This window comes from Tachyglossus aculeatus, chromosome 21 (assembly GCF_015852505.1).
Source record: "Tachyglossus aculeatus isolate mTacAcu1 chromosome 21, mTacAcu1.pri, whole genome shotgun sequence".
Classification (NCBI taxonomy): Eukaryota; Metazoa; Chordata; class Mammalia; order Monotremata; family Tachyglossidae; genus Tachyglossus; species Tachyglossus aculeatus.
The window spans coordinates 34,100,276-34,117,602 of NC_052086.1; the positions used below are offsets into that span (position 1 = coordinate 34,100,276).

Sequence of the window (17,327 nt, forward strand, 5' to 3'; positions counted from 1 at the left end):
GCGCTCAGTGAATACGACTGAATGAACGAACGGTGCTTGGCACATAGTGAGCGCTTAACAAATACCATCATCATCATCATCATCATCACGAGAACACAGGTCCTTCCGAGTGTCCGCGCTTGCGGCTCCTTTAAATCGGGGCCTGCGGAGCTCCACCCCCCGCTCCGCCTTCCTCCTCCTCCTCCTCCTCCTCCTCCGCGGCCCCGGGGCCCGGGGCCTGTCCGGCCTTCGGTCCGGCCGGACTCGTGGGAACCGCAGCTCTTTTGTTTGCAAGACGCTGCCGGCAAGAGGAGCTGCAGCAAGAGGAGCTGCAACAGCAGCAGCAGCAGCAGCAGCAGCAGCAGCAGCAAGAGGAGCTGCAACAGCAGCAGCAGCAACAGCAAGAGGAGCTGCAACAGCAGCCACACCAGGAACAGCAGGCCGAGGCCCAGCCATCCCCCTTGGGGGGCTTCGTGGAGGAGGGAGGCTTTTGCATCAGGAAAGGCGGAGGCCTTGGACCTCAGTTGGGGTTAGGGGCGGGCTCTCCCCCATCTTCCCCCCCACCAAGGACCGGCCCCACCGCCTCCTCCCTCCCCCCCTGGAATTAGCTTTAAGGGCGAACGGCTTTAAAGGTGGCCTCTTTTTCCCCCCACCCCGTCGTCGTTTTGGCCTTCTTGCATCATTGGCCAATCGGATTTTCGGTGCGGGAGGAGATGGGGGCTCACCATGAGGCCTGACCCTCGAGGGGGGCGAAAACTGACATAAATAACCCCGCAGACCGCCCAGGAAAGGAAACAACCCCCCTCCCTTCCCCCCACCCCCAGACCCATCCACTAACAATGACAAAAACCCATTTTTTCCTAAGGAAAAGGCAGCCCACGGACGGAGGAGTGGGAGAAAGGAGCCGAAGCCTCGTCTGCCGGGAGAGCGAGCCCCCAACAGCCGTATTTTTCCAGCCGGTTGCCGGCTCCTGACCGCCTTCCGCGGTCGATCATTTTTTTTTGTTGTTGTTGTTGTTGTTGTCGTCGAAGAAGAAGAGGGGAGGAGGGGGTTTGAGGACCCGTTTCGGTGAAATCTCCTCTCGCTTCAAGAAAATTAAATATTCCTCGAAACCTCCGGCCGAGGCCTACAGGGGGGTCGCCCACCCTCAACCGGCCCAATGGAGACGGTGGGGAAGTTTGAGTTCAGCAGGAAAGATCTCATTGGACATGGAGCCTTCGCTGTTGTGTTCAAGGGGAGGCACCAAGAGGTACATCCCTAAGTCTTTCGGGGTGTGGGGGTCTGATGTGTGTCGTGTATATGTGCCTCAGTGGGCCTATTTTTTGGGGTCCCCCCCTCGCCCTCCATCCTCTCCCACCCAGTGAGGCCTCCCGAGGGAAGGGGAGCCTGCTGTTGGGTAGGGACCGTCTCCATCCGTTGACGGTTGGTACTTGTCCAACGCTCTGCGCACAGTAAAGCGCTCAGTAGATACAGTTGAATGAATAATAATAATAATGGCATCTGCTAAGCCCTTACTATGTGCGAATGAATGAAGGTGGGGTGCTGGGCTGCAGTGGCAGCCCATAGATTGGGTTTCTTGGGTCCCACCAGAAGTGGTTTAGAAAAAGAGGAACGATGACTTCCAGTTGTGTTTCTAGCAATGGTTAGTGCTGGAGGGGGGGGAGGTATAAAGACCGAAAATAGCCTCCGAGCCCCGTGATCGCCTTGTTATTAGCGAAATTATCTCCTTGGGAAGGATACAGTATGTCCCAGAGCAGGCGATTTAGGTACGATTTTCCTCATAAATCTGGACCCTGTCGAGCTCTGGATTCAGGAGTATATCCCGTTAAAACCCGTTGGTGGGTAGGGATTGTCTCTATCGGTTGCCGAATTGTACTTTCCGAGCGCTTAGTACAGTGCCCTGCACACAGTAAGTGCTCAAATACGATTGAATGAGTGAATGAGTTAAAGGGGTTAACATTTCCTGCCAAGGCTCCCTGTCCCATTCCATCAGTCATTCATTCAGTCGCATTTATTGACCTCTTACTGTGTGCAGAGCACTGTACTAAGCGCTTGGGAAGTACGCTTACTATGTGTAGAGCACTGTTCTGAGTGCTTGGAAGAGTATATTACAACAGAATTGGCACCTCCTATTTCTCCCCTGACTGAATTTTAAGGACTAGAATAAACGTCCTAACCAGCATTCTTTCCCCCTGAAAATGGATCGGGGAAATATTCTGTGAGGGAAATATCTGGATACATTTTCATCTTGAATATAAAAGTGCGAGAGAGATCTATCTGAGGTCAAATTATTAGCTGCTAGAAGTGGATTTTTCCAAGTTCCACCTCTTTCGACCCCATTCGTGAAAATGAAATGTTCCATGTTCGGTATGGGCCTGGAGCCTTTATAAAGAATGTATGAAGGGTTTGCTTAAAAAAATAAATAAAACTTAAAGGCAGGCGGGTAGGAGCAACAGGGACTGCAAAATCTTTGACAAGTGCAGCATTGCCCGGAGATCATGCCCCAACAAGCCCGGGGCCCGGGATTGAGCTGTTTGCCCGGCACTCGGTAAATTATTGTGGTGGGAATTTCATTTCCCAGGAACTTGGTACTCTCTGGGATCAATAGTTTTAACATTTCATTTCTTTGATAATATTGATGTTTTGCTTTCAGAAACATGATCTGGAAGTGGCGGTCAAATGTATTAACAAGAAAAACCTCGCAAAGTCCCAGACTCTGTTGGGGAAGGAAATCAAAATTCTGAAGGTGAATTTAAGAATTTTTTTATTCCATTTCTTATTTGCCATGTGTCGGGGGGGAGGTGAGGATGGGGAAGCTGGATCTATCCCAGTATGACCCAGGTAAAGGTTAAACTCTGTGATTATTTCTCATTATCCCTTTTTTATGTCCCTAGGAACTGAAACATGAAAACATCGTTGCCTTGTATGACTTTCAGGTAACAGTTCTAGTTCTGTTAATAATCTGGCGGTGGGTGAAGCGGGGAGGAGTGCTGCATTAAACGAATGCACACACATGTTCAGTTTGTACAGTTTGCGGGTGGGGAGAGGTCCCTTTACAGTGACATTAGGAAATCTGCAGGCACAGCTCTGAGTAGATCACTCGAGTCTTGGGAAATATTCCAGGCATCTCACCCTTTCTACTGTTGCCTATCAGAGTGCTGAGAATTTATTGAAATGAAATGTCCTGAAGTCTTCCGATGTAGTCCCCCGCTGCGTTACTGAGTGAAGAGTTGGTGTATATAGGTGCAAGTGTCTTGGGGCCAAGGAGAAACTCACTTCAAGTGAGCCATTGCATAGCCAGTAGGCCCAGGTCCCGGTGTCAGTATTTTTCTTTCTTGCTGCTCGTTGAACCCAGACTATTAAACCACAACACAGAGTGACTGCGACTGCCGATGGTGTTGACAAGTGACAGAACAAATAGTCACTTTATTAAAGTTTGCAATGAATAGGCCCTGCCTGTCTTATTGTCCCTCATTTGAGTGGAATGTGGTTAGCTGTTGAGCCCCTGGCGAAGCTCCCACGTCACGAGCCCTTGGCCTGGCCCAAAGAAGGTGACCGTTCATTTTCCACCCGGCGTCTTGGTAGGTCTTCAGGAAAACAGTTAACGTGCGGTGCAGCAGTTGCACCCCAATCCTTCTCCTGAGGTTCTGGAGGCATCGTTGGCTGCTCTGGCCTTGGCCCTGGCAGGACCGAGTCCCGCCTACCAGGCGGTGCCCCACAGACCGGGCACGGGTTGAGGGTGGGGCAACTGTGTGCCCTGCCGGCGGTGACATGTCCAAGGCTCCCTGTTTGTTGACATTGTGTTCCCGAGCTGGGATTGGCTCAGCTTCCCTCCTGCGTCATAACCTGCTGGCCAGAGATTCCTTGCAGGCCCGGGAATGCTAAGCTTGCTGGGAGCTAGCTACTTTTTCCTCAGGAAACACCCCTCCCTCTCTGCAGATGCCCAGACCATCTCCTCCCCGTTAACTCTCCGTCCCCAGGACTACATTTCCCACAAAGCCACTGTCTTTGGAGACGAGGTGAAAGAAAGATGGGCCGGGGGCAAGAGGAGAAAGAGTGCTCAGAATGAAAAGGGGGAAGTGCATTGTTCCTGTGCCTGATTCTTATTATTGATACTTTATATATAGAGAGAGTATATATATATATATATATATATATATATATATATATATATATATATACTATACTATATATATATACTCTATATATCTATATACTATATATATATCTATACTATATATATATATATACTCTCTCTATCTATATCTATATCTATATATATATATATAGCAACCAGATCAGATCAGCCCAAGCCTTTTTGTGATTAAGCGTCTGGGCGGGGAAATCAGACTTTTGAGACAATTGCCTAGGGGTTTCTTTCAGGACGTTCCAGGCAGGGAGTGTGCCTAGCAACTCTCGTTAGAGTGTACTCTCCCAAGCGCTTAGGACAGGGTTCTTTACACAGTAAGCACTCAGTAAATCTGATGGATTGATTGATTGAGCGGGGTGTCTTTTTGGGTCTATATGCACTTTTGAGACAGTTGCCCAGGGGTTTCTTTCAGAACGTTCCAGGCAGGGAACGTGCCAGCAACTCTCATTAGAGTGTACTCTCCCAAGCGCTTAGGACAGGGTTTTTTACACAGTAACTACTCAATAAATCTGATGGATTGATCGATTGAGCGGGATGTCTTTTTGTGTCTTTATGCAGGCTGTGTGATGACAACCCTATCGTGCTGACTAATGGTTTTGAAATCTGTTTACAACAGGACAGCTGAAATGGCTATAGCTTCTCAGCCCTCAGGGTCTCCTTTGTCTGTTTGGCTTGGCTTGGTGTTTTGGGGACTAACTGGGAAAGTTTGGCAGGGATGTAGGTCAGGTGTCTCACCTGCTCCCCATCAGGCTGGGACTGTTTTGCTCTGTTTCACTTGGGAGGTGAAAAGGAGCCAGCGGAAGGGGGGGAGTGAGTCGGACTGCTAATACCTGGAAAACACCATCGACAGAAGACACCATGTCTCTGTCCTGGAAAGGGGACATCTTGCCCCCTTGCCTTTCTCTGCCCTCTGAGGTCTTGTTTGTGAGAGTAACACATGCCTGCTCAGCAGTCTGGCCTGAGTGGTAGAACCATCTCATGTTTATCATTGTCAGGCTGGATTCATGGAAGGGGATGGGTCATGTGTGGGTCAGGGATAGGGAGGGCCAAGGGACGGAAGTGGCCTCTAGTATTGTGTTCTTTTCAGCAGTTGAGTTCAAATTTTTCCCCTCACTTTCTCTAAATAACTTTTTACTCAGGTTACTCTTTAACCAGGGCCCCCTCATTTCTCTGCTTCTTGCTTCTAGGCTCTCTCCACTTGCTTCTTGAGGCATTTGGTCATCATCAGTTTGTCGGTAATAATATAATAATAACTGGGGTAGTTAGGTCCTTACAGGGTGCCAAGCTCTAGGGTAGATACAAGATAATCAGGTAGGACACAGTCCCTGTCCCATGTGGGATTCACAATCTCAGTGGGAGAACAGGTATTGAATCCCCATTTTACAGCTGAGGAAACTGAGGCCCAGGTAAATTAAATGACTTGCCCAAAGTTACAGAGTAGGCAGTGGCAGAGCCGGGATCAGAAGCCAGGGCCTTCGACTCGGAGGCCCCTGTTCCTTCTGCTAAGGCCATGCTGCTCATCTTTACCTGTTTCTCTGCCCATCTCAGTCCTTTGAGGCAGGCCAGAGAGTTGAACAGATGATCTCGCTGAAAGACAAGAAGTAGCCCATCCCGGTTCTGTAGCAGCTGCACCAGTCTTAATGTTTGTGAGGTGATTTGAACCCCAGCCTGATGACTCAGCCGGAGAGACAGCATTCTTTGCTCTCCTGCTGCTGGGCTTCAGAATATTGAATCATAACCAGCAAGCTGGCAGGACAAGGACAGGACACCTTGGCCTGTGAGGAAACGAGGCCTCTGTCCCTGTCACTGAACAGTGATTTTAATAGTTTGGAGATACTCGGCCTTCTAAAGCCATCTCCGCCTAACACCCCACCCCTAAACCATAGGTAACCCTATTCCAAGTGCCTGGCCGATACGCCTGTTCTGAACTTCCTGGTCAGGAAGAGACTGGCAGCGATTCCTCGTTAGTTTTTGGGCCTTGTGTTTTTATAACCTGTGAGGAAGGTTTGAAAAAGGCAGGTCTTAGATCTACCACCCCCTGTGAATATAGAGTCACCTGATTTGAATTTTGGGATGGCTGAGAGTAGAAGGGGATGAGATTAAGGATGGTGGAATTGCCAGAAAGAGGTGGCTTTGTGGCTCTGATTTTTTTTTTCCATAAGGCCCTTTTCTACTCATCTGACCCTTCTAATAATAATTTGTGGTATGTAAGTGCTTAGTATGTGCCATGCTCTGGGGTAGACCCAAGTTAATCCAACTGGATACGGACCCTAATCCCACCCACAAAGCTCACTGTCTCACACCCAGTCAGTCTGTGGAATTTACTGAGTGTCTGCTGTATGCAAAGCACTATACTGAGTGTTTGGGAGAGTATAATGCCTGCCCTCATGGAGTTTAAAATTTTGCACCTCACCTCAAACTTAGCATCTTTGTAAAAGGGCCAGTGTTATCCATTCATTCATATTTTTTGAGCACTTACTGTTTGCAGAGCACTGTACTAAGCACTTGGGAAGTACATGTCAGCAACATACAGAGACGGTCCCTACCCCACAACTGGCTACCTACTGAGTGTCCTTGCTGAACAAAGCTCCAGGAGGAGGAGGAGGTTACAGCCTTTTACTTATCTCCTGTTTGCTTCTCTCCAAGCTGTTGCTTCTCCTTTAGCACTGTTTGATGCCTCTTTTCCTGTCCCTGCAATTGCTACCTCTCAGGTTAGTCCCCCACCCCCATTATCTTTCCCTCTCCTCCCCCCACCTTTTAATAATAATAATAATAATAATAACGATGGTATTAGTAAGCACTTAATGTGCAAAGCACTGTTCTAAGTGCTGGGGGGTTACCAGGTGATCAGGTTATCCTGTGTGGGGCTCACAGTCTTAATCCCCATTTTACAGATGAGGTAACTGAAGCACAGAGAAGTTAATTGACTTGCCCGAAGTCACACAGCCGACAAGTGGCAAAGCCGGGATTAGAAGCCATGACCTCTGATTCCCAAGCCCGGGTTCTTTCCACTAAGCCACACTGCTTCTCTGCTTTTCCTGCCAGGCACCGGGCTGTTGGCCCCACTCCAGGGATTGGTTTAAACCTGATGATTTGAAATGTTCCTGCAAAGGTTTGAGGAGTGAGGGATGGGGTTTGGGAAGGAAATGAGAGACCATCAAGCACTGGTTCTCCTCCTTTTCTGTCCGAGGCCTTTGACTTCTGCAGTTCCTTGTTTCTCTTGTCTATGGGAGCGGCCCCCCTATACAGTGTTTGCCTTGCTACATATGCCATATGCCCAGCCTACTAAAACTCGCACTCGGTGATTGGGTTGTGGGGATAGAATGGGCATTTTTCAGGCCCTGCCGTTGTGACTTTCCTCGACTCTTTCAGCTGTGATGTTGGGTACTGGATGGACGCCAGCATCAGATTGTGCAGTCTCTTCTCTCCAGTCTCTGCCCATCAATCAGTAATATTTATTGAGCGCTTACTGGGTGCAGAACACTGTACTAAGCCCTTCGGGGTGTACAATACTCCCTTCTGCCCTGGTGGAACACTGCCTTGGGTTGGGGTCCTAGTGTAGTCCCCCCTACTCCTTAGGGGAGACCAGTTGCACCTCACCGCGAGGGAGGAGGGGGGTGTACAGAGCTGTAGGTAGGGAAGACAGTTATTCAGGTGGATTGTGGCGGGTGTGGGGGGAGTTGGCCCCACTGCTAAGAGGCTTTGCTTGTTGTTCTTATAACGTCATCGTCATAGTAAGAATAATTGTATTTGTTAAGGGCTTACTCTGTATTAACACTAGACTAGATACCAGGTCATCATGTTGGTTTGGGATTTGCATCCTGTATTCACCCCTCCGTCGGCCCCACAGAACTTATGTACATAGTCATAATTTATATTAATATCCGTCTCCACCTCTAGACTATAAGCTGGTTGTGGGCAGGGAACGTTTTTACCAACTTTTGTATTGTACTCTCCTTAGTGCTTAATACAGTGGTCTGCATACAGTAAGCACTAAATAAATATGATTTATTGGACACTGTCTCCCCGGCTAGGGGGGACACGAGGAAATAATGCTCATTTTCCACCATTTCACTTAGAAGGGAGTTAACCCCCCTACTACATGTAACACCCCCTTCCCTGCCCCATTATCTGGACTGGTTCAACCTGATCTGGTGGTGGTGAGGGAATTTTTCACACGTCCTGTTGAATAATTCACTCTGACCTCCTAGAGACAGGCTTCCCGGTCAAGATGTCAGCTACTGGCCTAGGGTGGATTCACCCTTGAGTGTGGCTTTCCCTCCCGTTTTCCTGTTGGAGGTCCAGAGTAGATGCCCAGGAGCCAAAAGAGTGATTAAGATAAGGGACTGGGCAGCGTGACTGAAAGAAGATAAAGACAAACAGCTCTGTTTCTGTTTTTGTGGGCAAAGGCCATCTCTGCGACCTAGCAAATGTTTTTGCTAAAGATAGTTCATGATGACAGCGTGATGGTATCTTCCTCTTTGTTTTCATTCTCGGGAGTGGCAAAGAGCTGTTGGGAGGTGATGAGTAACTCTCCTGGATAGGTTATTGAGCCTGGGATGTGTCTGAGTTCTAATGCTGATCTCTCTATACACCCCCCCCACACACACACACTTCCTTGTATAAACACACATGGGGCAAAATCTTTTTTGTTGGGGTTTGGGAGCCTTTTTGAGAGCCGGACCCCTTTGGTAGAGGGTGCAGCAAGAGCTTGTGGGAAATCTGAGCTGTGAGGCAGCGAGCCTTGATGGGCCCAAGCCATGACCTAGATTAGAACTGCCTCAGTCCTGTTCCTCTCCCAGTGCTAGGGTGACCTTGCACGAGCATTCAAGTCGGTCTCCATGGGACCCTGCTGAAAACGGACGGACTGGGCAGTGGAGGTGAGGGGGCTTGCGGGAGGTCATATTTGAGCATGCGGGATGTCAAGAGTGAGGTGTGTTGCCTGAGGTTGATCCCCAGAAGTCTTTCCCCCCCCCCTCCTTTTCTCCTCTCCCTTTAGGAACGGCAGGTCAGGCCTGACCGAAAGAACGGCAGGCTGCCATGCTGGGCTCCCTGGTTTTCAGGCTTGGACTGAGCCCCAGGATTCTGGCCTGATCAGTGGAGAGGCTAGTAGGTATTCTCCCAAGTACTTAGTACAGTGGCCTGCACACAGTAAGCTCTCAGTTAATATGATTGATTGATTGATAGGGGAGCTGGCCTGGGAGATCGGGGCCACAGGAGAAAGGGAGGTGGGAAAGGAAAAAAAAATCAAGAGGCCATCTGATGTGGGGAAACTCCCTTTCCCTTGCTTCAGGGCTGCAGCTAATTGCTCCTCCGCATGCCTTGGGTGAGATGTTGGCATAAGGGCAGGGTTTATCAGTTTCCCTTACTTCACACAGAGACAGAGAAGCAGTGTGGCTCAGTGGAAAGAGCCCGGGCTTTGGAGTCAGAGGTCATGGGTTCGAATTCCGGCTCCACCAATTGTCAGCTGTGTGACTTTGGGCAAGTCACTTCACTTCTCTGGGCCTCAGTTACCTCATCTGTAAAATGGGGATTAAGACTGTGAGCCCCACATGGGACAACCTGATCAGCTTGTAACCTCCCCAGCGCTTAGAACAGTGCTTTGCACATAGTAAGCGCTTAATAAATGCCATTATTATTATTATTATTATTATTCACACCTTGCTTGATGCCAGCCTTTAGGCTCCAAAAGACCAGGGCCAGTTGCTGCTTGGAGACCGTGACCCCATTTATTTGTGGTATTTAAGCACTTACTATGGGCTAAGCACTGTACCAGGCTCTGGGGGAGATACAAGATACTCAGGTTGGACTCAGCTCCTGCCCCTCATGGGGCTCAGCATTGAAGCTGGAGGAAGAACAGGAAGTTAAGTGACTTGCCCGAGGTCACACAGGAGGCAAATGGCAGAGCTAGCATTAGAATTCAGTCCCCTTTCTTCCAACTCTATACACTTTCCACTAAGAGTGGCACGTTGCTTCTCTGTGTCCCAACCTCCTTCCCAGCCAGCCATGACTCCAATTTCCCAACTTCTAAGACAGGGTCTCCTTCTACTGGGGAGGAGCCTCGCTCAGGGAGTAAATTTAACCATCCAGACCCGATGGATTGAACTGTATACCTAAAGCTAGATAATCAGTCCCTTTGGAACACCAGCACGTATAAGGCCATGTTCCTAAATTCTGGAGGGTTGGGGAGGGTGTAAGTATTAAGTGCTTTGAGGGGTATGGACTTAAGCGCATAAGGAAGCCAGAAGGGAGGGAGAATAGATTGGGGAGGGGAGAGCATAGGCTTCCCGGAGGAGATGTGATTTTTTTTTTAAAGTAGGGCTTTGCACATGGGGAGGGTTATGAAGAGCCTCTCCCTCCCCCACCTCCACAATTGCACAGCTGCACCCATCCAATGTGTCAGAAGTCCTATCGATCTAAGATGTGCTGGTGAAGGTGGGATGGTGGATAGGTAACACGCTGCACAGGACCACGGAAACAGACCTCAGCCTCCTGTGTGACAGAGCAGCTGGCAGCCATACCAGGGAGTGGTTCAAAGCCTACAGTCTCAGTTTGGTCTGGGGTTGGGGGGCAAGGGGGCTCTGCTGGATGCTTACTGAGGCTGGGCAGCTGTGCTGATGGGAAGAAGGGGGAGGGGTGTGTGTGTGTGTTTGAGTGTGAGAGAGAAAGAGAAAGAGAAGGAAGACTTGGGAGCTGGGTGGGTAAGATACAAGAAGTCAGCTCGTCCTGGGCCTAGCTTGGACCTCGTGTTCTGGTCCCTATCGACTCTCTGAGAGTGGTGGAGAATGACTGGCGGAAGGCTGTGGTGGGGGGCTTGCCTTTCCCAACATCATCACATTTGCTTGCACCTTTCTTTCTCTAGTTCTCTGGGAAGTCTACCCTCCCCCGGCCCCACATTGGAACCGGTCCCAGAAAGCCTTGGTTTTGCTATTGGGAATCTGTGCAAATTGGCACATGTGCAGCTAGCACCCTCATTTCCCCAGGTGGAGGCATTCTGGGCCACTTGGGTACCTGGGTGCCCCTCTTTACCACAGGCCAGGTTGCAACGGGGCCAAATTGGGGTCAGTTGAATTCTCCCTCAGCCTGGCCCTTGACTGCACATCCTGTATTGTTTGTAGGTGGCAGGGAGAGCTGGACTGGAGGCGGGCGGTACATGTGTAGGACATCCTGGGAGCTCAGGGACAACACCTGTTGCCTTCCCAAGTTTGTTGTTAACCCAAATTTAGCAGAAGAAGATTTGGAGGGTCCAGGCAGCTGGTGTGCACAGGAGCAAAGTTCCATGTTCACCAAACTAGTCGGGCCCCCCGGGGTGGAGAGGGGAGGATTTTCCCATTCCCACCCACTCCCCCATTAATATCTGTCTACCCCTTTGGACTATAAGTTCGTTATGGGCAGGGAATGTGATTTGTTATATTGTACTCTCCCCAGAGCATAGTACGGCACTCTGCACACAGTAAGCGCTCAATAAATATGATTGATTGACTGACGTGATTCAAAAGGTGCTCAAGCTTTTGACTCAAAAGAGAAAAGATGCTAGTTTGTGGATTTGGCATATAACTGGTGTGAAGTTCCTCTTCTGCCAGCATTAGGTCAGGTTGGACTGGCCCAGCCTGTCAAGGAATGAATCCAGAAATCCAGACGTGCCTGTGACAACTAGCATCTTCTCAGACTGGGTTACCCCCCGCCAGACTGTGATTGCTGAAAGTGAGTTTACTGCCCTAAGCAGCCTGGTGTTTGGCAATGTGGCGTGTTCCCAGATGTTCATGGAAAATGTGGAGGGAGGGGGACCGCTGTCCCCTGCCCTCGTTAAAAGATTTGGTGTTTGGGAAATTATCTGGGAGGCCGGTGTAGGCAAGGCCGGGCGCTTTGACCGTTCCCTTGCCTCGTTTGGATTTTACTGCTCTTGACCTTGCTTCTCCAAGCAAGCTGGAGAGCTCCTTGGCCAGCAGGGCTAGGGAGGAGGCCGCCGCATTGGGAAACGAGTCGGAGCCCAGGTCACCCTGCCCTGCAGTCAGGAGGCTGAGAGCCGACTGGTTCCGCTGGCAAGAGGCGCTCTCTCTGGGGTGGGGACAGACAGGTAGACGAGGAGGAGGACTGGAAAATATGCCAGGGTTCTCCCCACCCACCAAGGTCCGCAATCCACCACTGGTTCTGGTGCACAATAATAATAATAGACTATGCCAAGCACTGTTCTAAGCGCTAAGGTAGATACAAGGAAATCAGGTTGGACACAGTCCCTGTCCCACATAGGGCTCGCAGTTTGTCAGAGGGAGGAGGGTTTGGTAGCCATTTTACAAGTGAAGTAATTGAGGCACAGAGAAGTTAGGTGACTTGCCTGTGGACTCTTTTTGTTTCTTTACCTGGCATGCAGGGCATTTAATAATTCTCCCCAAATGCCAGCTGTTCGTCGAGGCCTAGATCTGTAAAGAAAACTGAGAATCCATCCAGTCCAGCCCCCTGCCTCTGGGCGGATGACTACCTAAACCAGTCTGGGCAGATGGGAGGGGAAGGGGACAGGGAACTGTGGAGTTGGAGAACGTGCAACTTTCCTCAGTCATCTGTCCCTGTGCTCAACCCTCTTGACAGGCGGCAAGATTCTCCCTTCCATCATCCATTTTGGGTGAGCAGATGGCTTGATTCTCCTGGTTCGCCCTTTCCACCGGGACCGTTTGATAGCTTCTTTGCACGTCCTCAATGGAACAGGGAAAGTGGGGGAGATGTCAAGATTTGTCCGTTGAGGTTGACCGATTTTTTTTTTTTATTTTAAAGAGGTTTTGGGCTTCCCGATGATTTTCTTCGTCTCCAACAGTCATCTCCTGTTGGCAGAGGTTGGTGGTTGCCCATCCACCAGTTTGCAGAGAGATCACCAGTCTCACTCTGCCATTGGCGGCCCAAGGGGACCTGGCTCTGCCGCCCCTCTGGGCTTTTCTGGGCCAGGCCAGTGGATGAGCTCACCTCCTCCAAGAGGCCTTCCCAGATTGAGCCCCCTTTTTCCTCTCCTCCTCCCCATTCCCCCCGCCCTACCTCCTTCCCCTCCCCACAGCACCTGTATATATGTTTGGACAGATTTATTACTATATTTATTCTACTTGTACATATTTACTATTCTGTTTATTTTGTTCGATGTGCATTTAGCTTCAATTCTATTTGTTCTGACGACTTGACACCTGTCCACATGTTTGGTTTTGTTGTCTTTCTCCCCCTTCTAGACTGTGAGCCCGTTGTTGGGTAGGGACTATCTCTATATGTTGCCAACTTGTACTTCCCAAGCACTTAGTGCAGTGCTCTGCACACAGTAAGCACTCAATAAATACGATTGAATGAATGAATGAATGAATGAATGAATCAGGGCCGAGGGCAGGCGAGGCCATGGGTGGGAGGGGCAAGTGTTGACGCATTTAGTGACAAGGTTGGGCACCCACGGAGCAGAGTTTTGCCATCTTCCCGTCAAGAGCGTTTCCCTTTCGGGCAATTGTTTCCCCCGCTGGAGTCCTGCCCGGTGAACTTTGAATGGCCCATTATATCCACCGTCTTACTCTGCCGTGTGTCGTGGAGCCTTTGTGTCTCATCCTGGCTTCCGTTCAGGGAGCGTGCCGGGGCCGCTCTGTGAGCATCCTGGAGACAGATTATCGGAGTAGCCTAACGCCGGGAAAGAGAGACAAGGCTGACTTTTCTCGTGGGCTTGGAGATCCCCAGCTGAGGGGCATTCTGGATGGGTCTATACTTGGTTCTTTTGTCTTCGCAGCCAGAGCAATTTATTCGGTAGTGTTGGTGAGAAGCCCTTGCCATGATTCAGATGGCCCGGGCTCCCTTTTTAGTGACTTGGCTTAGTGCTAGTGAGAAAGCTTGGACAATAACTGCTCTCCCTGAATGGGAATCCCTGCTGATTTTTTTTTTCTTTTAAACTCTCTCTTGAGGGGCCAGCTCTCCAGCCCACACGGCTTAGTGAAAGGTGGTTTTCCAACTCCCTCCCCGTTCCTGTCCACTGTTTTCAGGAGAGGCATTTAGCAGATGGCTCCTTGGGATGCTCGTGGCGGGAAAAGCAGGTCTGTTTAGCATCAATGAATGACTTTTATTTGGATAAGTGGGTTCATATGGTGTTTTGGTGCTTGGGGCTTTGGTCTCAGGCTACTTAGGAACAGTGCTGAAATAGTGTAAGCCAGCGGGGCTCTTAAAACACCAGGCCAAAGGTTCATTCCCCATCTCTTTCACTTGTTCTAATACCAGAGTCATGCGGCAGTGTTTCTCTAGAAAGATGGTGTACTGTCCTCGTCTGGATAATGGAGTTCCAGAAGAAAACCAAGGCCGGCTCCAGTCATCTGGATAGTTTGGCCGGAATTACCCAGATATTTCAGGCATATGGGTTTCTTTTTAAATATCTAGATAATTCAGGTCCAAGTGAATTACTTAGCATTCATTATCTGGATAATTGGGGTGTGGGGATCCTTGCTTAGACAAGTAGCCTCTGCCCTCAAACTGGGGTATGGGTCCCAGGTTATAGAAACCAAGCAAACAGTATGACCATTTCTTTTCTTCCTCCTCCTCCTCCAACCCTGGGCTAGTCGTAATCTAACCACCCTTAGATTAAGTGGGGGATTTCAGGGAGGCTGGGGGCCATGAGCCCAGTAGAGGCAGCAGCTGTGAACGGTAACCCAAAAGCACTGGTCTTCAGTCAACCTCGGGGGAGCACATCACCATTTAGCCCCCGTTTGCAGCCAAGGGACAAACCTAAGAAGGATGTGATGGAAGGCAAAAGCTGAAGAAGTAGCGTGGCCTAGCAGAAAGAGTACCCGTCAGGGAGTCAGAGGATCTGAGCTTGAATCCTGGTTCTGCCACTTGTGTGCTGAGTGGCCTTGGGCAAGTCACTTCACTTCTCTGGGCCTCTGTGTCCTCATCCATAAAATGGGTATTACTACCTGCTCTCCCTCCCACTTAGACTATGAACCCCATCTGGGACAGAAACTGCCCAGCCTGATTAATAACTTATATCTACCCTGGTACAGTCCTTGACGTATAGCATTTAGCTAATATTATTATTATTATTATCATCAAGTGTATGGAAGGACAGAGTTAGAGTGACCTCAATGTGTCTACTGGTAAAAAGTAACCATGGGTTGCTAGGGAAGGATTATTTTGGGTGGGAGAGAAAAACTAGGCCAAAGTCTTAGGAAATAGAGTAAGCCTAATAAGGCAAAATAATCACTTTAACCCAGAGACAGTTTACCTATAGGGTAAAGTTTTAGAGAATCAAAGAATATATCCACACCCAATTCATCCTCATTTTAAGTATTAATAATAATTATGGTGTTTGAGGACTAACTCGCCCTGCACCCCTAAACTAAACACTGTAGAGAGTTGCAAATAAGGAACAAGATAAAATATGTGGTTCCTCTCCCAGAGGAGTTCACCTTCTAATCTGGGAGATTAAGCACCAAGAAAACGGTCTGCATTTAAGCATGAAACTCCAAGTGACTGAGAAGGTAATTGAGAGACCAAATAACAGAAAGATTTGCAGGTCATTTTCAATGTCAAAAATAATGGTGAAAATTCCAGTGCTGAGTCGGGTGGTGTTAATATGGGAAGGCTTCATGAAGAAGGGAGGGTTTTGTGGGAGTGAAGAGATGCAGCGTGGCTTAATGGAAGGAGCAAGGGCCAAAAAGTCAGAGGACTTGAGTTCTAATTCCCACTCTGCCACTTGCTTGTTGGGTGACTTTTTGGGAAAGTCACTTAACTTCTCTGGGCCTCAGTTTCCTAATCTGTAAAATGGGGATGCCAATACCTCTTCTCTGCCCTACTTAGATTGAGAACCCCATGTGGGACAGGGACTCTGCCTGACCTAATAATAACTGTGGTACTTATTAAGCACTTCCTATATGTCGAGAACTGTTCGAAGTGCTGGTGAAGATACAAGTTAATCAGGTCAGATCCAGAGCCTGCCCTACGCAGACCTCACAATCTAAGCAGGAAGAAGAATAGCTAATGAATTCCCATTTTACAGATGAGGAAACTAAGACGCAGAGAAATGAAGTGACTTGCCCAAGGTCACACAACAGGCATGTGGTGGAGTCTGGATTAGAACCCAGGTCCGAGCTCTTCCCAGTAGGCCACGCTTTTTCCAACCTGATTAACGTGTATCTACCCCAGCGCGTTGAACAGTGCTCGACTCGTAAGCGCTTAAAGAACACCGTAATTATTGTTTTTATGTGGTTTGGTGAAGGGGAGAGGGAGAGAGGGGAGAAAGATTTCTCTGCAGGTACCTGAGGGCTCGACCAGTTTGCGATGATGAATTGTCACCATTTGAGCCTGCCCCGCCGCGCTGGCCAGCCGGTTGGTGGTGGAACGCAGCACGACGATGAAGGAAGTGTGGCCATTTGTCCTGGGGTGATCGTATTTATAATAATAATAATAATAATAATGGCATTTATTAAGCACTTACTATGTGCAAAGCACTGTTCTAAGCGCTGGGGAGGTTACAAGGTGATCAGGTTGTCCCACGGGGGGGCTCACAGTCTTCACCCCCATTTTACAGATGAGGTAACTGAGGCTCAGAGAAGTGAAGTGACTTGCCCAAAGTCACACAGCTGACAAGTGGCGGAGCCGGAATTTGAACCCATGACCTCTGACTCCAAAGCCCGGGCTCTTTTCCACTGAGCCACGCTGCTAAGTGTTTACTGTGTGCAGAGTGCTGGGAAAATACTCAGGTGGGAATTACTCAGTCCCTGACCCCTCCCCACCATCCCCACCAATGTTTCTCAGTCTGAAGAGCCTTAATAATAATAATAATGATAATGATGGCATTTATTAAGCGCTTACTATGTGCAAAGCACTGTTCTAAGTGCCGGGGAGATCACAAAGTGATCAGGTTGCCCCACGGGAGGCTCACAGTCTTCATCCCCATTTTACAGATGAGGTAACTGAGGCTCAGAGAAGTTAAGTGACTTGCCCAGAGTCACACAGCTGACAGTTGGCGGGGCCAGGATTTGAACCCATGACCTCTGACTCCAAAGCCCGTGCTCTTTCCACTGAGCCATGCTGCTTCTCACAGCTGAAAAAGGGAGGGCTTTGGTGCAGATCTGGGCCATCAAGCTGGGTGAGAAAGAAGTAGTAGAGAAGAGAAAATCAGATCAAGAAATGCAGACCCTTAGGGGATCAAGGACAATATTTTCACTTCCCCACCTCCTTTTTTTTTTTTAATGGT

General features: G+C 49.2%; 1 protein-coding gene across 9 annotated transcripts in view; it reads left to right on the top strand.

The window, feature by feature from the left end:
- The first annotated feature begins 343 nt into the window (after window positions 1-343).
- The window catches only part of ULK1 (unc-51 like autophagy activating kinase 1), a 91,155-nt gene continuing 74,171 nt past the window's right edge, over window positions 344-17,327 (top strand). For all 9 annotated transcript variants that reach the window (XM_038762273.1, XM_038762276.1, XM_038762274.1 and 6 more), the window contains exons 1-3: window positions 344-1,228; window positions 2,633-2,725; window positions 2,874-2,915. In XM_038762273.1, the coding sequence (XP_038618201.1) occupies window positions 1,139-1,228; window positions 2,633-2,725; window positions 2,874-2,915 (225 nt within the window). In that variant the 5' untranslated portion in view covers window positions 344-1,138. The remainder of the gene's footprint in view (window positions 1,229-2,632; window positions 2,726-2,873; window positions 2,916-17,327) is intronic.